This window comes from Frankliniella occidentalis, unplaced genomic scaffold, assembly GCF_000697945.3.
Source record: "Frankliniella occidentalis isolate FOCC.00 unplaced genomic scaffold, Focc_3.1 Scaffold185, whole genome shotgun sequence".
NCBI lineage: Eukaryota > Metazoa > Arthropoda > Insecta > Thysanoptera > Thripidae > Frankliniella > Frankliniella occidentalis.
In genome coordinates, this window is record NW_026267311.1 from 371,367 (window position 1) to 388,165 (window position 16,799).

At 39.6% G+C, this 16,799-nt stretch overlaps 4 protein-coding genes and 1 long non-coding RNA gene across 11 annotated transcripts; 2 read left to right on the forward strand and 3 right to left on the reverse strand.

Annotated features, from left to right (window-relative positions):
• The first annotated feature begins 1,038 nt into the window (after positions 1-1,038).
• Positions 1,039-1,329, forward strand: LOC127750413 (uncharacterized). The gene is made up of 2 exons (XR_008011675.1): positions 1,039-1,188; positions 1,225-1,329. It is a non-coding gene; the product is annotated as an uncharacterized LOC127750413 (long non-coding RNA).
• Positions 1,330-1,334: 5 nt separating this feature from the next.
• LOC113203538 (protein kintoun-like) lies at positions 1,335-2,439 on the reverse strand. The gene is made up of 3 exons (XM_026418288.2): positions 2,278-2,439; positions 1,981-2,087; positions 1,335-1,546 (listed from the first exon to the last, which is right to left on the reverse strand). Exons 1-3 carry the CDS (start codon positions 2,334-2,336, stop codon positions 1,335-1,337), a joined length of 378 nt encoding a protein of 125 aa, XP_026274073.2. The 5' UTR covers positions 2,337-2,439.
• Positions 2,440-3,522: 1,083 nt separating this feature from the next.
• On the forward strand, positions 3,523-5,221 carry LOC113203511 (complex I intermediate-associated protein 30, mitochondrial). Its single transcript, XM_026418248.2, has 5 exons — positions 3,523-3,670; positions 3,772-4,167; positions 4,244-4,464; positions 4,561-4,746; positions 4,831-5,221. Exons 2-5 carry the CDS (start codon positions 3,828-3,830, stop codon positions 5,053-5,055), a joined length of 972 nt encoding a protein of 323 aa, XP_026274033.1. The 5' UTR covers positions 3,523-3,670; positions 3,772-3,827; the 3' UTR covers positions 5,056-5,221.
• LOC113203510 (probable cardiolipin synthase (CMP-forming)) lies at positions 5,061-7,164 on the reverse strand. Of its 3 annotated transcripts, none has more exons than XM_026418245.2 (8): positions 7,006-7,164; positions 6,726-6,818; positions 6,316-6,630; positions 6,099-6,236; positions 5,896-6,025; positions 5,699-5,784; positions 5,468-5,628; positions 5,061-5,352 (listed from the first exon to the last, which is right to left on the reverse strand). In XM_026418245.2, exons 2-8 carry the CDS (start codon positions 6,816-6,818, stop codon positions 5,262-5,264), a joined length of 1,014 nt encoding a protein of 337 aa, XP_026274030.1. In that variant the 5' UTR covers positions 7,006-7,164; the 3' UTR covers positions 5,061-5,261. The 3 variants fall into 3 exon arrangements, with proteins under 3 accessions (XP_026274030.1, XP_026274031.1, XP_026274032.1); XM_026418246.2 differs by having other exon boundaries at positions 7,016-7,149; XM_026418247.2 differs by lacking the exon at positions 7,006-7,164 and adding an exon at positions 6,905-6,973.
• Positions 7,165-7,443: 279 nt separating this feature from the next.
• Positions 7,444-16,211, reverse strand: LOC113203385 (fragile X messenger ribonucleoprotein 1 homolog). Of its 5 annotated transcripts, none has more exons than XM_026418038.2 (13): positions 16,057-16,211; positions 15,043-15,095; positions 14,657-14,968; positions 14,336-14,572; positions 13,505-13,576; positions 11,825-11,972; positions 11,551-11,688; positions 11,328-11,471; positions 10,985-11,243; positions 10,696-10,902; positions 10,493-10,612; positions 9,799-10,020; positions 7,444-9,258 (listed from the first exon to the last, which is right to left on the reverse strand). In XM_026418038.2, the coding sequence occupies exons 1-13, from the start codon at positions 16,105-16,107 to the stop codon at positions 9,050-9,052; spliced, it is 2,172 nt and encodes a 723-aa protein (XP_026273823.1). In that variant the 5' UTR covers positions 16,108-16,211; the 3' UTR covers positions 7,444-9,049. The 5 variants fall into 5 exon arrangements, with proteins under 5 accessions (XP_026273823.1, XP_026273822.1, XP_026273824.1 ...); XM_026418037.2 differs by having other exon boundaries at positions 10,493-10,624; XM_026418039.2 differs by lacking the exon at positions 13,505-13,576 and having other exon boundaries at positions 10,493-10,624.
• Positions 16,212-16,799: the final 588 nt, after the last annotated feature.

Sequence of the window (16,799 nt, forward strand, 5' to 3'; positions counted from 1 at the left end):
GCCGCACGGAACTCTTTCCCGCCGCGCTTCGTCTTCCTCCTCCTCCGCCATTAGCTCTCGCCCCTCCCGCCCTCCGCGCCGCCCCGAGGAGAGAAGAAGTGAGAGTAATGAGCGGCGCCCAGTCGCCCACAGCAAATCGCAGGAAGCCGTCGGCCTGCCCCGCCGCTCCGCTGTGAGTGGGAATGGAACCCGCCGCCGCCGCCGTCTCGAAGGCCGACGAAGCCCGCGCCGATTTATTTTAAATCGGAGAAAACGAGAGGGAAGATATAGGGAGAGTGATTAACTCTGAGCAGCAAACGTATACCGAAAATACTTTATTATTATTACTTAAAAATAAAAATTGTCAGTCGAGGAAAATGAGACGTGGCGAAGGATATGTGACAGTAGCAGCGAAACTGGTTTTAACATTTTCTGGGTCGCACGTAAATTTACTTAAACTAATGGAAATATTTGCAAATATAATTTGATTTATATGTCTTAGTTCATAAATGATATGTCATACATACAACGGTAATACAAAAGAAATTATTTGGATTACCAAGGTCCCAAATCTTTTGTACGTTAGAACAAAGACAAGTTTTTTGTATCAAACTTACACAGTACAGTCCTTACAAACGATTGTGCCTACTTTATAAATTGCGAAGCAATTGTAAACTATTTCCTGTGTAACACACGAAGGAAATCGTGTGCAATTACGAAGAAATCCCTTCGTAGGCTTGCAAAGCAGCCTAATCCTCCGCAAGGAATTATCAGTAGTACAGTATGCGGGCGTACCTATATTCCCCGTGTCTTTTCGTGCTATATCGGACGGTGACTTTACACATAGTTAATTGATTGATAAAATAAAGAACCCCGCTAAAAAAAATAAGTTCGTTACTTTTCCGCTCAAGTAGTGTACAGCAGTGTATGACACCTAAGCCACTCCTCTGCGCATGCGCACGTGCCGGGGCCTGCGGAGCTTAGACTCTGCGTCCGCACCCATTTGATCGCTTTGCACTATCGACATCAACTGTGGGGGAGCCGTCGGCGTCGGCGTCGGATTGGTTGGTTTTGTTGGATCTTCCGACGACTTCGTCTGCTCCGTCGTCGGTTCCGTCGCTTTGGTCGGATCCGTTGGCTTCGTTGGAACCGTCGGCTTTGTCGGATCCGTCGGCGTTGATGGAACCGTAGGTTTCGTCGGTTCCGTCGGTTTCGTCGGAACCGTAGGCTCCGTTGGAACCGTAGGCTTAGTCGGTTCCGTCGGTTTCGTCGGAACCGTAGGCACCGTTGGAACCGTAGGCTTAGTCGGTTCCGTCGGTTTCGTCGGAACCGTAGGCACCGTTGGAACCGTAGGCTTAGTCGGTTCCGTCGGTTTCGTCGGAACCGTAGGGAACCGAAGGCTTAGTCGGTTCCGTTGGCTTGGTTGGAAGCGTAGGCTTCGTCGGTTCTGTTGGCTTGGTTGGGAGCGTCGGCTTTGACGGGCCCGTGGACTTTGTTGGATCCGTTGGAACCGGCGACGTCGGCTGGGTCGGTTCTGTCGGAGGGGCTTCGGTTGGCTTGGAGTCACCTGTCGAAATACGCTTCTTTTATGAGTATGCCCTAGTAACACAAAACCGTCGCACGTAGTGTAATTGTTTTCAATCGGCCAATTATTGTGACGTCAACGAAAATCCAATAGTAAAGGGCTAGGCTTTTCCACAGTCAGACGATTATTCCTGGTCTATCAAATTTAAACTATCTACCACTCTATTGTATTTTTATCGATTCCTGTTCGAATCCACAATAGTGGTTTTTCGCTTCCATTACGATAGCTGGCCGATAAAGATTTTCGTCCCGAGGAAAAAAGATAGTATAGGGATAGAATCATTTTTCATTTCATATAGCACCGATAGTACGCATATTTTTTGCTACTGTTGTCTGACAATCGTATGACAGTTCTATGCTAAGTTACTAGGGTAGTCTTAGTCACGTGATTGAAAAATAGAAAATAGCCATACTCACAGTTTGACACTTTGCCGAGCAAAACACAGATAAGAATGATCAACAACAAATAAAAAAGAATTTTGAGTATCCATAAAGTTTTCGACTCATTAAAAGAGGATAGAATCCTGAAAAAGAAAACAAAATCATTAGAGGGCACAGCAATTAAACAATGCATTCTACTAAGAAACATACGGTACGACAGTGCTCTTTTCACTGGAAAAACAAAGGAAGGCCTGATTGCCTTTGAAAAGGTATTAAAACCCTTCGATTCCTCCCTTTGATTTTCCAGTGTTGAAAAATAAACTTCTCCATTACCTTTCATATAATGAATCGTGGCCACCATTGAGGGGTTCGTAGCCTGACGTTTCAGGCATGTTATTTTGCGTTGTTAAGCGTGGTGTTTAGTACGTTGACCTATCGGCGACAACTCGCACACTGTTGGCAGGCACGGCTCGCACGACAGGACGATATGTTTCGTCCCTATCTCACGTGATAAGATAAGATCCGAGGGGGTCTCAACTCCGGCAATCTGGCGTACACCCACCCCGGCAATCTGCGATAATCTTCGGCAATCTCTAGGTAATCGGCTGCGAAAGCCATGCTTTCTGCCTACATTCAGGGTGACATTCGTGCGTTTTGCCTAGTTACAGGCGATTTATGCCCTTAAAGCTAAATATTAGTCAAGCAATCTGGCAATCTTGGCAATCTGGTGTACATCCTACAACTGAGTTGAGGCCGAGGCCCCCTCGATGAGGTCACTACATCAGAACGATTCGTTATTGCAGATGCAGAAATTGTTATTCTATCCCAGGTAGCACCTCGGCAGACCGGCATTACTCTGGAAACTCAAGTGTCGTACAGTATCACACTTATAAGTGCAGTACCATGGTGTCCTACAGTTATAAGTGTAGGACCAAGGTGTACTGCAGTTAAAAGTGTAGGACACCATGTGGCCGACAGTTAAAAGTGTAGGACACCATGTGTACTACAGTTTTAAGTGTAGGACACATGGTGTCCGACACCTCAAGGTGCCAGCTAACGCAAGTGTCGGACACCCCTTGTCCCACAGTTATAACTGTAGGACACATTGTGTACTACACTTTTAACTGCAGTACACTTTGGTCCTACACTTTCAACTGTAGGACACCATGGTACTGCACTTATAAGTGTGATACTGTACGACACTTGAGTTTCCAGAGTAAAACTGTCTAAAACGCGCCTGAAAAGCGCATGTACGCGTGTGTACGGCTAAAATGCGCTTCTACGCGCCTAACATGCGCTTTTTAGCGTTTTTTAGACGGGGAATAAAATACCAGGTGGCTGATTTACGCCGCGCACTTTTGTACTATGCAACCCGCCTGCACGGCTCCATCCGGGACTGCATACCCACCAGAACGTCTGTCCTGTCAAGCATAAACTTGCGACGGTTAACATAATCGAACTGATTCCTAACGGATTGAGAAAGAACGTCTCATTCTCAAGCTAACGGAGCTATTATTCGGCTATTTCAAATGAAGCGCTCAAAAAACAGCTGCAGCCAGCTGCTATCCCCCCCTCCCCCACCCCTCTCTTGTGTGTCTACTGCTTGGGGCTTAGTTGTGGCAAAAATTTTGCATCTGTACAAGTTTGATTGTTTGCTTGTAATATATTTCCGTTCTTATCAATTTAATAGAAAAATTAGTAAATAATGCGTTTTCGAACCAGTCAGGTAACGTCATGAATCCTCATCCACACATATGTGTTTCTAAATAAGGCAATATTACGACTAACCTAAAACTTTCTTATGTTTTTGTTTTGGTCTTCATATAGATATAGGCGTAAATTTAAAGGACTGAAAAACCATAAGTCATCGAAAATTTAACGATATGATTAAAGTTCCATTGAGATGTTTGTATTTGCCCAAGAGGCTTCTGCAGACAAATCTTATTTCGACCCAGCAGAGTGATCAACGAATCAAAACTCAAAACAGAATTACAAACTCATTTCGTACTTATAGCAGTAAATATGAAAAATATGGCAATAGTAGAAGTGGCGGAAGTTTCTGGGAACCAGATAAAAGAGGTGGATTTGCATCAAAGGACGATTTGACCACTTGGCAACATGCAGTACGAGGTGCAAAGATGGTTCCCAATGAAACCAAAAAGCTGTACAATGAACTTACGGATTACCTCAGTACAGACTTACCCATTGAAGGATGTCCACAAGGTAAGTATTCTTTCCACAATTTTGAACTTTTAGCCATATTTGAGTTTGTGATAATGCATCTTCACCTGTTTTCTAGATAATGTTGTTGATAAGTTTTTTGAATTCGGTAATCCGGAAAGTCTTGAACGCTGGGATGTATCCTGTGACCAGGATTATGAGGGAGGATTTAGTACTGCAAACCTATCTTTAATGCCATCAGGAACTGGTTTGTTCTCTGGCCATATTTCTACTCAACTTCCCAAAACTGGGGAGATAGAAAATACAGGTTATGCAAATTTGAGATATATACCAGATCTGGTAAGTAACAAAAATGTTAAGGGTTACTTTTTTCAAGTAAACATATTCACAATTACAATTAAGTTTTCAAATGCAAATTACATTTAAAATTTTCAGCGAGCATTTGGTCGTGGTAAATATTACTTCTTTGGTGGTTACACTCACATGGTACTACGTGTGCGGGGAGATGGTAGAAATTATATGCTCAACCTCCACCCTCATGTACATTTTGATCTTGAATGGTTCAATTTGTTTTCCTATGTTCTTCACACAAGAGGAGGGCCTTATTGGCAGGAGACAAGGGTATGGCAACATCATTTTGCAATGCATTTAAAGGTCATATTTTTGAAGCTGCAAACTATAACACATCTTTCTCATGCATTACAGATACCCTTCTCAAAATTCTTCCTCCACCATAAAGGGCGAGTACAGGATAAACAATTTCCTCTTGATACAACTGACGTCAAAAACATTAGTATAACTTTAATGGACCAAAATGAAGGTCCATATAGTCTTGAAGTTGACTACATAGGATGCGTTCGTGACCCAAATCATAAAGAGATATTTGCTTATGAATCGTACCAGGTTGAGAGATGGACTCCCAGAAATTAAATACCTTTCAGATTGTGAAGTTTTAATTATAATAGGTATACATAACACCCAGATGTCTTGATTTCTCACTTTTTCCATTCATAATTGTAACAGTCTTAAGTGCTGCATGATACATTTAAAATGTATAATATGAAATTGAAAAATAAATTACGTATATAAAAACAAATTCTGTCAAATGTGTCCGTCTTTGTCAACTAGGCAAGTTTTTAAAGTTTCTTAGACTTAAGAAATCTGTAGGTCCCTCTAGTAAAAATGTAGCTCATGGCAGAAGCTACTGTAGTGCCAGCTGTGAGGTACCTGCAACCAAAACCAAAAGTACTAAAAAATGACATTGATCCAATAAAGCAATTAAATTCATGTCAAATCAATATTTGAAACTAGAGAAATATTTGAAACAGAGAATTTCACTCACCACAGACCATGAAGAGCTGCATGGTCCACATAATGGAAGACTGGAGCTCCTAGTGTACAAGCAACCAATGCTAGCTGAACTAAAGTGTTAAATTTACTAATCCCTGTTGGCGCTAGCTGGGCTGTTGCATGTGTGGCATCAAAATAACGTTGGAAAGTACGCTGTAATGAAAGTTTTGATTTAACAAAATGTGCTTCCTCATATACAGAAAATATTAAAACAACGACATACTGGATGAGGTAATGATTTATATCGAATGTAGGAGCCAGCACCCACAAGTGCAACATCTCGGGCAACAATCAATGATGTCAACGCCACTGCAATGAAATAAGAAGGGATTTGAGAAACACATTAATCATTTTAGATGCATTTTTTTGATGAGAAATTGTTTGTATCTTGACAAAATAATGGTTTTAACTATAACTTACCAGGAATAAGATCTACATAAGTCAGGGACAAAAAAAGTGTTGCAATTAAAACTTTGTCTGCCATGGGATCCAAAAAACTTCCCAACTTTGAAGACTGGCTTCTCCATGTACGAGCAATCCATCCATCTAGCTAAGAAAATAAGATATGTTAAAAACAAAGTGGTGTGGTTGTAGTTTTAACAATTACATAACTGAATACATACTACATCTGTTACTCCAGCAACCACTAACAGCCCAAGTGCCAAATTGAAATCAGACTGCACAATGAGATAGCCTAAATAAGGAGAAAATACTATTCTTGTAACACACAAAACATTTGGAACAGTCCAAATGTTTTCACGCTGAAAATTTAGGAAAAGAATAGAATTTAAAACCAAATTTTAAGGGGGTGATGATGATTAGTTTGAATTTATTACAAACCTCTATAATATTTTCCATTCGTTCTTTCATCATGGTCTTAGTGCCACGGATGTCCTCAATTATACGTTGCTTTGACTCTTTCAAGCGTTGTTGAGTCTTTTTAAGTTTTTCTTGAGTTTCCTTGATCCTATAATGAGTTTGCTTTAGTCTCAAATGCTTACGGTTAGGTAAAACCGTGTCCAAAAAGCCAACTTGTTTGACATGGCGGCAAGATATGTTATTACTAGCAATAATTCGTTTCCGGTGATCAGTGCTCAATGGACATGACAGCCGTAAAAGGCTATCTTTGTCAAACATTAATACATTTTTTCTCATCTGTACATAACGTCAAGAAAGAAACATATAAAATAAACTGATTCTATTAAAAACATTGTATTCATTGTGGGCAAAGTGGACAAATAAAATCTTACCAGGGATACGGTGCGAAAATTTGACAGATAACATTTGGCCAGAGAGCTATTTCTTGCACAGAAAAGTAGAAAGTGTCCCTCCATAGTTATCATCTGAAAAATTAAGACATGAAATAGATGACATAAAAAAAAAAAAAACAACGATTTAATAATAAACTACCATGGCATAACCTCCTCACCAACTAAATCGCATCTCACGTATTACGCACGTAAATTCTTTTACAGTACATGTAGTGTAGTTCCTAAGATTTGAAAGAAATGAGACTATATGATAAATTACCTTGATTTACCTGACGTTGTCTAGAACGCCTGTATTTTCTTTGTTTCTTACACAAATAGCAGAACACTCAGCCTGATTTGGTGTTGTTTGATCCGAGCAGAGAGACCGGTGCTCGATTACTCGACTTAAGCTCGAAGCCAGCCGGAAGCGAAGAGTTAAACACGCGGGGCGGGGGCGTGGGAAACGGGGAAACGCGAATGGTAAAACCGAGTAGTCCAAGCTAGGTCCGGTGTGGGTGGTGGAAACTTTGGAAATTTATGGAAACTTGGTGAGAAGCACTTATTTAAGGTCACTTCTTTTAATTAGTTATCATTTGGATTTGGGTTTGTGTGATAGAGCTTTCCAAATACACTTGACCAGTTGTTAAAACATACATCAAATCTATCAAAATCATGAATGATATGACACAATAACATAAAACACAAGGAAAAATCAGAATTATATACAGAAATGTTTTTTTTATTTCTTAAATTATGCAAACATAGCAATCAGTACAAATCTTTTTAACAAGCACAACTCAACTACAATATTGCTTTTTCAAAACAAAATGAAAGGTGAAAAGTCTAGTTAAGATTCCATTAAGTCTCATTTAAGGGCTGATAATTCGTCACAATTTAGCTCTTTAACACTCCTCCACCGATTGTAGTAAACACAGAATGCAGAGATATAAAATACAGCATTCTAAACAAGAGTCAGTCTGACAGGCCTGGTTGTGTACAACTATAAGATGTACCATTTCCTTTGCCTTTACCTTACACATTCAGGTTTGTTACTACTAGATCATATTAATACCATGTTTACAAACTTGAAAGATACTTGCTAAAAGTCTAGAAGATCTCCAAAATTAGCATGTTAAGCTAGGGAGGAAACAGTTCCTGACTGGGTGGATGATGAAATGAAACCAACTAAAGTTGAAACTGAAATATTGATGAAACGCACAAGCAACAGTTAAGTTAAACGGAATCTATGTCAGAATCACAGGTAGCAACTCACATCAGATGAATCATATCTTACAAAAAATGTTAATGACTTAAATAGAGCACATTGGCTAATACTACTAATGAAACACACTGAAACAATATACAACCCTGAAGTGAGTGGCTAAGATGTGATTGAGACAAGAGACATCTTAAATGCACATGAGCAAAGCATCACTTATGACCATATCACCACAGTGGGTTTTGAATTTAAAACTGTAGTACGTATCAAACCTACTCAAACTAGACAAACAAAACACTAATAATTTAACTTTTGGAAAAACATGGGCTGCTTACAACTGGCTATGAGAATCAAGTTGTATGTGTTATTGGCACCTGAGTAGACAAAAATTCTACCAGTGATGTGAATACAAGGAAAACAAATGCATGAAAACTGGGAGGGCCCCCAGAATGCGGTAATAAATAAGGAACAGAACAGTCCCAGCGCACTCAATCCGAGACAAGAGCAAGGGCTTGATTCATAATCAATCAACACAGCACCAAAGCAACACACCAAAAATCAAGTAATTTCTTTGCTTAGGTGACGTTGTGGGAGTGACCCCCACTCGCTACATTGGGTGTAGTCCATAACTAAAAAGGAACCAGAAATTAAAACATTGCCAGTTAACATTTAGGCTAATCTGCATCTATCAGGAGAACAAGCCTTGCTTTTTAAAATTTTTCTTCCATTCATATTACAATGTTCACGGGCAACTGAATAAGGAAGAAAAATAGGCTTTAAGACGCAGCACATTAAGCAATTCAGTCTGTCTAGATGGACAACACTGACACTGGACACAGCTAAGGCAGTGCTCACCATAGTAAAACTATTATCATCATCTCTAAAAACTTCCAATTCTAAAAACCATTACTATATAGGGCAAAAACCTACCTTCCTTTCAAATTTAATTTAAAAACATCAAGCAGATGTTGTTGACCATAAATTTGAAGGAAAATGGGTTGGAAGGACTTAACATTTGTGCCTCAGGTTTGCTTGTTGACTAGTGGCTGTGTCGCAGAGAGTGCGCTGAAATGGCCCAGAAAGAAACCTAACAAACACCAACACATCAAGCCGATGAAGTGCCATTAACCAATGTTTCTTTAGGTTTAATGTCAGATGCTACTGGTGCCCCACTTCCATTGCCTCCCCCTTTCTTGGAAGCAGGCGGTCGCGGTCCGCGGCTCTTCTGATCCCGTGGTGGTTTCGGTTTTGAGACATCACTGGTTGTTGCAGTATTGGACACTTCGTTGCTCACAGATGAGGATAAGGGTGCACCTGCACAAACAAACAAAATCAAAATTAAAGATTTTTCTTATTTACAGAAGGACATAATTTATTACATTACTTATTAAGTAAGCATGATGTGGTGTCAGTGCAACTTTCTCAAAAACTAGGAAATTTTAACAAAGTCTTCTCAGAACAGTAACAGAAGAACATCCAGAACTCACTAGCTAACTAGGTACTAAGTAGGTAAGTAAGTACATGTATTAATCCAGTTAATTATATGACAAATTTCAAACAAAAATACCAAGTTAGTCACAAGCCTCATGTATTTATCAACAGTAAGCACTACAATCACAATATTTATAAGGGTAGCTTTTTTGTTTCAGAAATGGCATAACAGATGATAGGCGCCAAGAATGGTTAGTACAATTGCATTAGGCAGCTACAGCTTGCAATACTACACTGTAAGAGGAAGGGGGAAATCAGGAAATGTTAGGGGTATTGACTGTAGTTTACCAAACCAATTCCATAAACCATTAAACAAAAGTCCCAGGAACAGGTACAAATGAATGAACACCGGCTTATGCGTACCTGATTCAATATGGGCGGGTATAGATTGGTTTCCATCCCCGCTAGAATGACCAGGGTCATCTTTTTGGGACCCATTTTGACCCCCACTAGGACCACCACTTAGGCCACCATTGGGGCCCCGGCCCCCACTGGAGCCATCCCGGCCCACACCCTGAGGGTGATACCCTCCCTTTCTTCGCCTGCGTCGCGGTCGGCCAGATCCGTCCATACTTGAGACAGACTCTAAGGGGACAGACAACAACCCACCCATGACAGAACTGTTTGCACTCAATGTAAAATCATACTGCGATCTTGGTTGGGACTTAAAATAAAGCCAAGAATTTCTGATCAGGATTTGTGATGATCCTACTGTTGCCTTCTACATAGGCACCTTAAAATGACAGCAAGCAACAACAAAAAAAAGCATCACAGTAGACAAGTTTACTATAAACAGAAGGCACTGAGAAACCACCTATACAGTAATTGCATGAACAGAAGAAAATTTAAAATTTTGATTGGGGTCTTGACATGTAATAATTGCATCAAACTTGTACTTCTAAAAAAGTACAGAATAGTATGTGCAAAAGCAAGAAAAAAACAGGGGGGAAAGAGGGGGAAAGAGTGTGGAGGCTAGACTTCAACAAAACGTCCTAAGTAAAAGCACCCCACTGTCATCTAGCTGCTTTGAAATAAACAAGACATGACAATACAATACCTCTGTCCACACTAGAAGCTTCCTGGCTATCCATTACGGTGTCGTCGTCGTCCGTAACTCGTCGTCTCTCGTCGCGTCTACGGTTTTGCCGACGGTCTTCCCTCTCAGGCCCACGGCCACCTGGAAAATACACTAGGATCATTGCAAAATTTAAGTCACAAATGTCAAACAGATCCTTTACTCACACCCACACAAAAACACACCTCTATCAGATCTTCCACTCCTCTCATTATCACCATCACCTCTTTCACTTCTAAAGTCCCGTCTTGATGATCCAGAATGGGGATAATTCTGGGGACCATTCCCACTTGGAGGAGGGCCCCTAGAACCTGGTCCACTGTAAGATCCACGTGAGTAGCCTCCACCTCGAACTCTCTCATCAACTGTATCAGGAGTTTGGTGTCTTGAACCTGAGGTACATAAACCAAAAAAAGATTTCAATGACAAATAGTTGGTAGAATTTCTTGACAAAGAACAAAACCAATGATGTACCTGAATTGTATCTGCCATGAGGGCCACCATTGTTTCCACCTCTCCCTCTGCCAATTCCACTACCACCAGGACCACCACCTCTACTGCGCATTAGTCCGCCTCTTCCTCCTCCTCTGCCCAATCCTTCAAAATCAGAATTGTAGCCCCGATCATTACGCCTTTGAAGTGGAAAGTTTTGCATTGAACCCATGTTGGCACCATGCATGCTTCGCAGCTGTTGGTCTATCTCCAACTTTTCTTGTCGAAGTGCTTCTACCTCCTGAAAGTCCAAGAGAAGTGTAAAACACACTATACTGAACTAAAGAGGACAGATTTATCATACCGATATTACAGCCACACTAACCTTTAAATGGCCTAAATGATACTCCAAGAGTACTTTAGCATTTGCTATACTCTCCATGGTACCAACAAATACAAATGGAACTTGACCTTCTTCGCGAGGAATAGTAGGCTCTGGTTCATTATCCCCTTCAATTTTCACCCGAACCTAAAATAAAAGGATGTAAGATAGATGAATAAATAATAAATTATAATACATGAAATATGCAATATTTTGCGCCACTTACAACTCCACTTTTATCAACAATTTCTTGAATTATCCGTCCATTTTTCCCAATTACTTTACCAACAAGAATTCGAGGAACTTGGATTGATTCTTCACCATATTCTAACATGCTTCTCGCCTTCTTAACAGCATCATCACTCTAAGAAAAAAAGAAATCGAAGATCAGACAAAAACAAACTCTAAACAAACATAATGAAACTACAGTTATCATTTGCTACCCCTAAAATATCACCAGTGACAGATGAGTCAAGTAACACTAAGATCAATGACCTTACCTCGCCATATATTTTAAAAGTACAGGACTTTTCTTCCAATTCTATATTGGTGATGCCTTCAACCTTCCTTGCCTGCTGGATGTTTGTACCATGGGCACCTATTGCTAATCCCATCAAATCATCCCGTACTGAGAACTCATCCGAAAACCTGAACAAATTGCAAAAACATTAATTAAAATATCGACATAAGAATTACTACTGCTCCTTAAAGGCAAGAAGTACTGTGAGCTGCTCGTCTACAATTAAGTACTGAAACAGGAAATAAAACACTGAAGCATTTCCAGCAATACAGAAATACTACAAAATTATTAGAGATGTAATGATGGAGAGCAAAATATTTTTGACATGAATGGCACATTGCCACATTAAACTAACACAGCATTCATTGTGTTTATGACCAAAGTCACAGTCAGAGCAGTGCCTTTCCTGGCTATTTTAATTTAAATGGTTTCAATTTATAAAATCCATAGAAGTTTGAAAGAGGGAGGTATCAAAAGCTTAAGATTAATATTGTAACATAGGTACTGAATTCAACATATGTATTAGAGAGTGTGCTGATATGGGAACTTTATGGAATATAAACAGCAAAGCAAATAGAACAATGTCAACGTGCGTACATCAGATGGTAGGAATACAAATCCTATCCTCAGAATAAGCATACATATACTGGTTGTAAAATCATGCAAACACTATTTATAAATCCATAATATTCACTTTTCTTTTTTAAGTTCACTATAACACCTCTACAGTGGTGTGCCTCATCCTGCTGGATTTGCCACCCCCCACATCCTGAATCCATAGTATATCTGACATCTACCCTAAATTGGAATCTGATTGTTGTGATGAGTTGAGTAAGTACACTGGTCAAATATGATTATCCAGTGTTATTAATAACTAGGAATCTGAACCTAAAGAAAATCTATGGTATAGCTCCAGGGGACTAATGGTGTGTGATTAATATAAGATACAAAATATGGTGAGCTGAAAAGATACAAAAGTTCATGACACCTTCCATAAGTTTCAGAAAACAACTCCATTAAATTGCTAGCAGTTCAACAGGGTAAAGAAAAGATGAAGTGAAAGATCAGGATTTCAAGGCTTCACCCTATAGGACAGGACAGAAAAATCAACAATATTTTGACATTGACAAATAATAACCAATTTCCTGAAAAACTTCAGTACATTGAGAAAGCAGAACAAGTTATGCTCCCACCACAACCACCAAGTGACCAACCCAGACCATTCAAAAATAGAGAAAATCCAGTAAGACAGGTGGCTAACACTAAAATTCACCCAATTGGCTTGTCCCTAGCTAACACCAACAATAATAAAATTAATTAATTACTGATGTTTACAAAAATATCATACCGGTAATTGCAATTAATACAGTATGTCATATAGCTTTAGAAGTGCTCAAAACCTAGAAGTCCATTTACCAAATTAAAAGTTACACATGTGTAAGACCAGGAACACAGCAGTTGCTTAGTAAATTAACTACAGTACTTCCATGTAACTAGAGCCACACACAATTTAATACTGCTGTAGCATTAATTCAAGAGAAAGTCACAAGCTAATACAAAATCTTTAAGGAGCTTGCATTACACAGTACATATGAGTCTTTGCTACAATATATGACTTGCAGGCCTCAAATAGTCTTTAATGGTGACATCATCCTCTCACCTTAAATTGCCTCTCATTCCTGCCTCACAGTTTGAGACACGTTGATACATTAAGTTTGATGCTCTAAATTTGCTGTGAACAAAGTAAAATGTAGCATTTAGCAAGCAAAACACATTGGATGCAGCTGTGTGACATTTCTGCTCCTAGCAATATTGAATGTAATGGCAAAAGCACCAAAAAAAGCTTCCGCAGATTGTCAATTACGTACATCATAAAGCAATAGATGTGTAAGTAAGCATCCGCAAGATCAAATCACCACACATTGAAAAGGGTACAGTGACCAAGTCTAGACTATTAAGGATATCCAGACCTCAAGGAAAGCATGACATCACACAATCCTGACTGCCACAGCCACAGTTCATAACAGGTTCAAATATAGGAATATACAGGATTAAAAGAACCAAAGAAACCCTTATCTACAGCCTGTGAGTTTGAATGTAAAATGTACTAAACAAAACCAAAACATCCCACCAGCCCCACATCCTGTTAATACATATTGATTGGATATAGACACTTCCAGAGTCAATGTTAATGAAGGACAGACCCCTAAGTAAAAATGATGGAATAATGTGGTAAATTGTTTGCTAAATAGCCATATGATGGCTAATCTACAAATATTTCTTAGGTTCTTTGGGTTCAGGAAAGCAACTTAAAACACCAGATTCAGAGCAAACTAGACAAACCAATAGATCATTTTCACGAACAGGTAATACACTTTGATTCTCTATTTAGAATTAAAGTCTAGGGTGGCAAGATAGCCAGTCCTAAAGAAGTGTGGTAGATACTCAAAATTGAGCTTTAAAGCCACAGTTTGGCATTAAAAATACTCACCCTCCAACAGTGTTAAGTTTAGTTGATTCCAGTTGTCTTGCAGCTTCTTCAGTTCTTTTCAATAATAAGACTTTCTGACTTAAATTGCGAAAATGCATTTCTTGGAGCAGAACGGAGCGCTTTTGTGATGCTTCAGTACGAGACAGTACCACCAAATTACCCGTCTCAGGAACAAACCTAACTATTGCTGCTTCAAGAGCCTTCTGAAATTCTTTGTGGGCTCCCTCCAGATTAGCACTGAAAGTACAAAATTTAATTTGTAAGAGAGAAAAGGTCAAACACAATTAGAGCAACAAATAAATATTAAAAACATGAACTTACGCATCTCTCAGATCTTCAGGTACTTGTATCTCAAATTTGAAAAATGTGTTACGATCAATAGGAGGATTTGTATTCTTTGGTCGAACCCGGTCCAGAGGTACGATTTCTGTATATGTGTTGTCCCATCCCAAATATTCTACAACATTAAAATCTCCTTTGGTCATTTTTACTATTGCTTTCCACCATCCTGAAACTTCCTGTTCTGTGGCACTTGAAAATACTTCCACCTCCTGCTTCTCTTCAACAACACCCTTGTTATCTTTAGGAGGCTCTCGAACTTGTGAGAAGGGAAACTTTGACTCAGATTGCCAACTGAAAAAAAAATTGGAATCAGTGATCACACATTTTAGGGTTAACACAACAGAAACTGAATTACCAATACATACTCATTTTCAAATGCAACTGACACGGAATCTTCAAATATGTCTGTAACATATCCCTACAACACAGAAAAAATTCTTATTAGTTTTAGTTGTAATATCATTGACTTTGAAAAGCTTCCTGAAAAAAACAAAACTTGATCCAAATTGTTTAAATATGTTAAAATCACATTCTTAGATAAAATCAAAAATAAGATAGTTTGTCAAAAAATTGAAGTGGAGTAGAAAAATGGGGGATGATTGAAAGCACCTTCCATCAATAATAACAATGAAATAAGTAAATCTGTTGAAACAGAAGATATTTTAAGAGGTTAAGCAGCATGACAACAATAATAATATATCCAAATATAAACAATACAAAGCAGTATCAAATTAACTGGTCTATTGTGTACAACAAATTAAAATAATAGTTCAATTTTGATTGGTGGGCATGTAATGATCTTAGAAATTCATTTAACAAGAAATTCGGTGCACATTTCTCCAACTTTCCTCCCGGCGCCCATTTGCAAAGAACATCACAGATACATCCAGGAAAATTCTCAGGTTAAAGAACTTTACCCGACAGACTTCTATGTTACGTATACTAAGGACGAAGTGTGATAGTGTGTTTTAGAGGGAGGACGGGGAATACTACATAAGCAGAACAGAGCAATGAAAATTCTGGTCTCATAGAGGGGCCTACGTTCGACGAGCCTATTCCAAAATTGTCTTAATTTCGGTTTTCGCAAGTAAATAAAAGACAACAAGACATTTCCAGTGTACTAAGAATAAGTGTTCACTGAGAGGAGAATTCTTACACATATAAATAACAAGTTAATGAGCTAAGTTCCGATGTGAAAAAAACACGCCCTGTCAAATGAGACATGGCGTCCGTGCAGCCCCTTAGACATTTCGCCTCAAAATAAAGTGAACCATCGCGCCATGAAGGCTGTTTTAAAACGTAAATCACGCACCGATCGACGCAGAAACAAATATTGTTCTTTCAATACACAATAGTCGCATACTTCAATTGATACACACCTTGTAATAGGCGCCGTTTTCGCCGCATACCTCGACTGCGAGTTCATCCATTTTGTTCTTGTACAACAACGAGCGCGGAGTGCGTTCTCTTCTCACTCCATCCAGGCTTGCCGCCGCAAGGCGTCTGCGCCATGTTGAGATGAGTTGCACTGTTTCTACCACCAGATAGCAGCACACGGAGGGATAAATCTCGTTATTCCCCGTGCTTGTCCTTGTGATTGTTTCTTAATTGCCGCTCATCCACAGAATGACAATGATGCTCTTTAGTCATCGGCCTTGTTTGTTAGAGTGGCGAGTGACTTCAATTCGTGAGACGCATGCATTAGACGCGTAAAATCGCGCGGGCAGCGCCAAGCACCGGTCGGTGTCTGGTCATTCCACTGAAAATATTGAAAATGCTCAAGAGTCATCGAGGTCGAGGAGGCGAGGCGGCGGCGAGGGGTTGTTCACCGCAACCCTCGAAGACGCACTTCTCCCCACCAGACATTGCTCGCGGGGAGAAATCATTACGGTCTTCACAAAACACAGTCCTTACAGAATTAAAAGAGCGTTAATTTGACGAAAAAATTGTCAATTTGAAGAAAATGTGGCCCCCAAGTTGATGAAACTTCATCGAATTTTCATCAAATTTACGTCTATTCGTTTGACCAGAGGAGGAAAATTGAGAGAAGAAAATTGCAGATTGCAGTCCCGTAAGTTAATTTCACTGCCGCATAAGTGAACTAAAGTGAACCAGGGCGGGG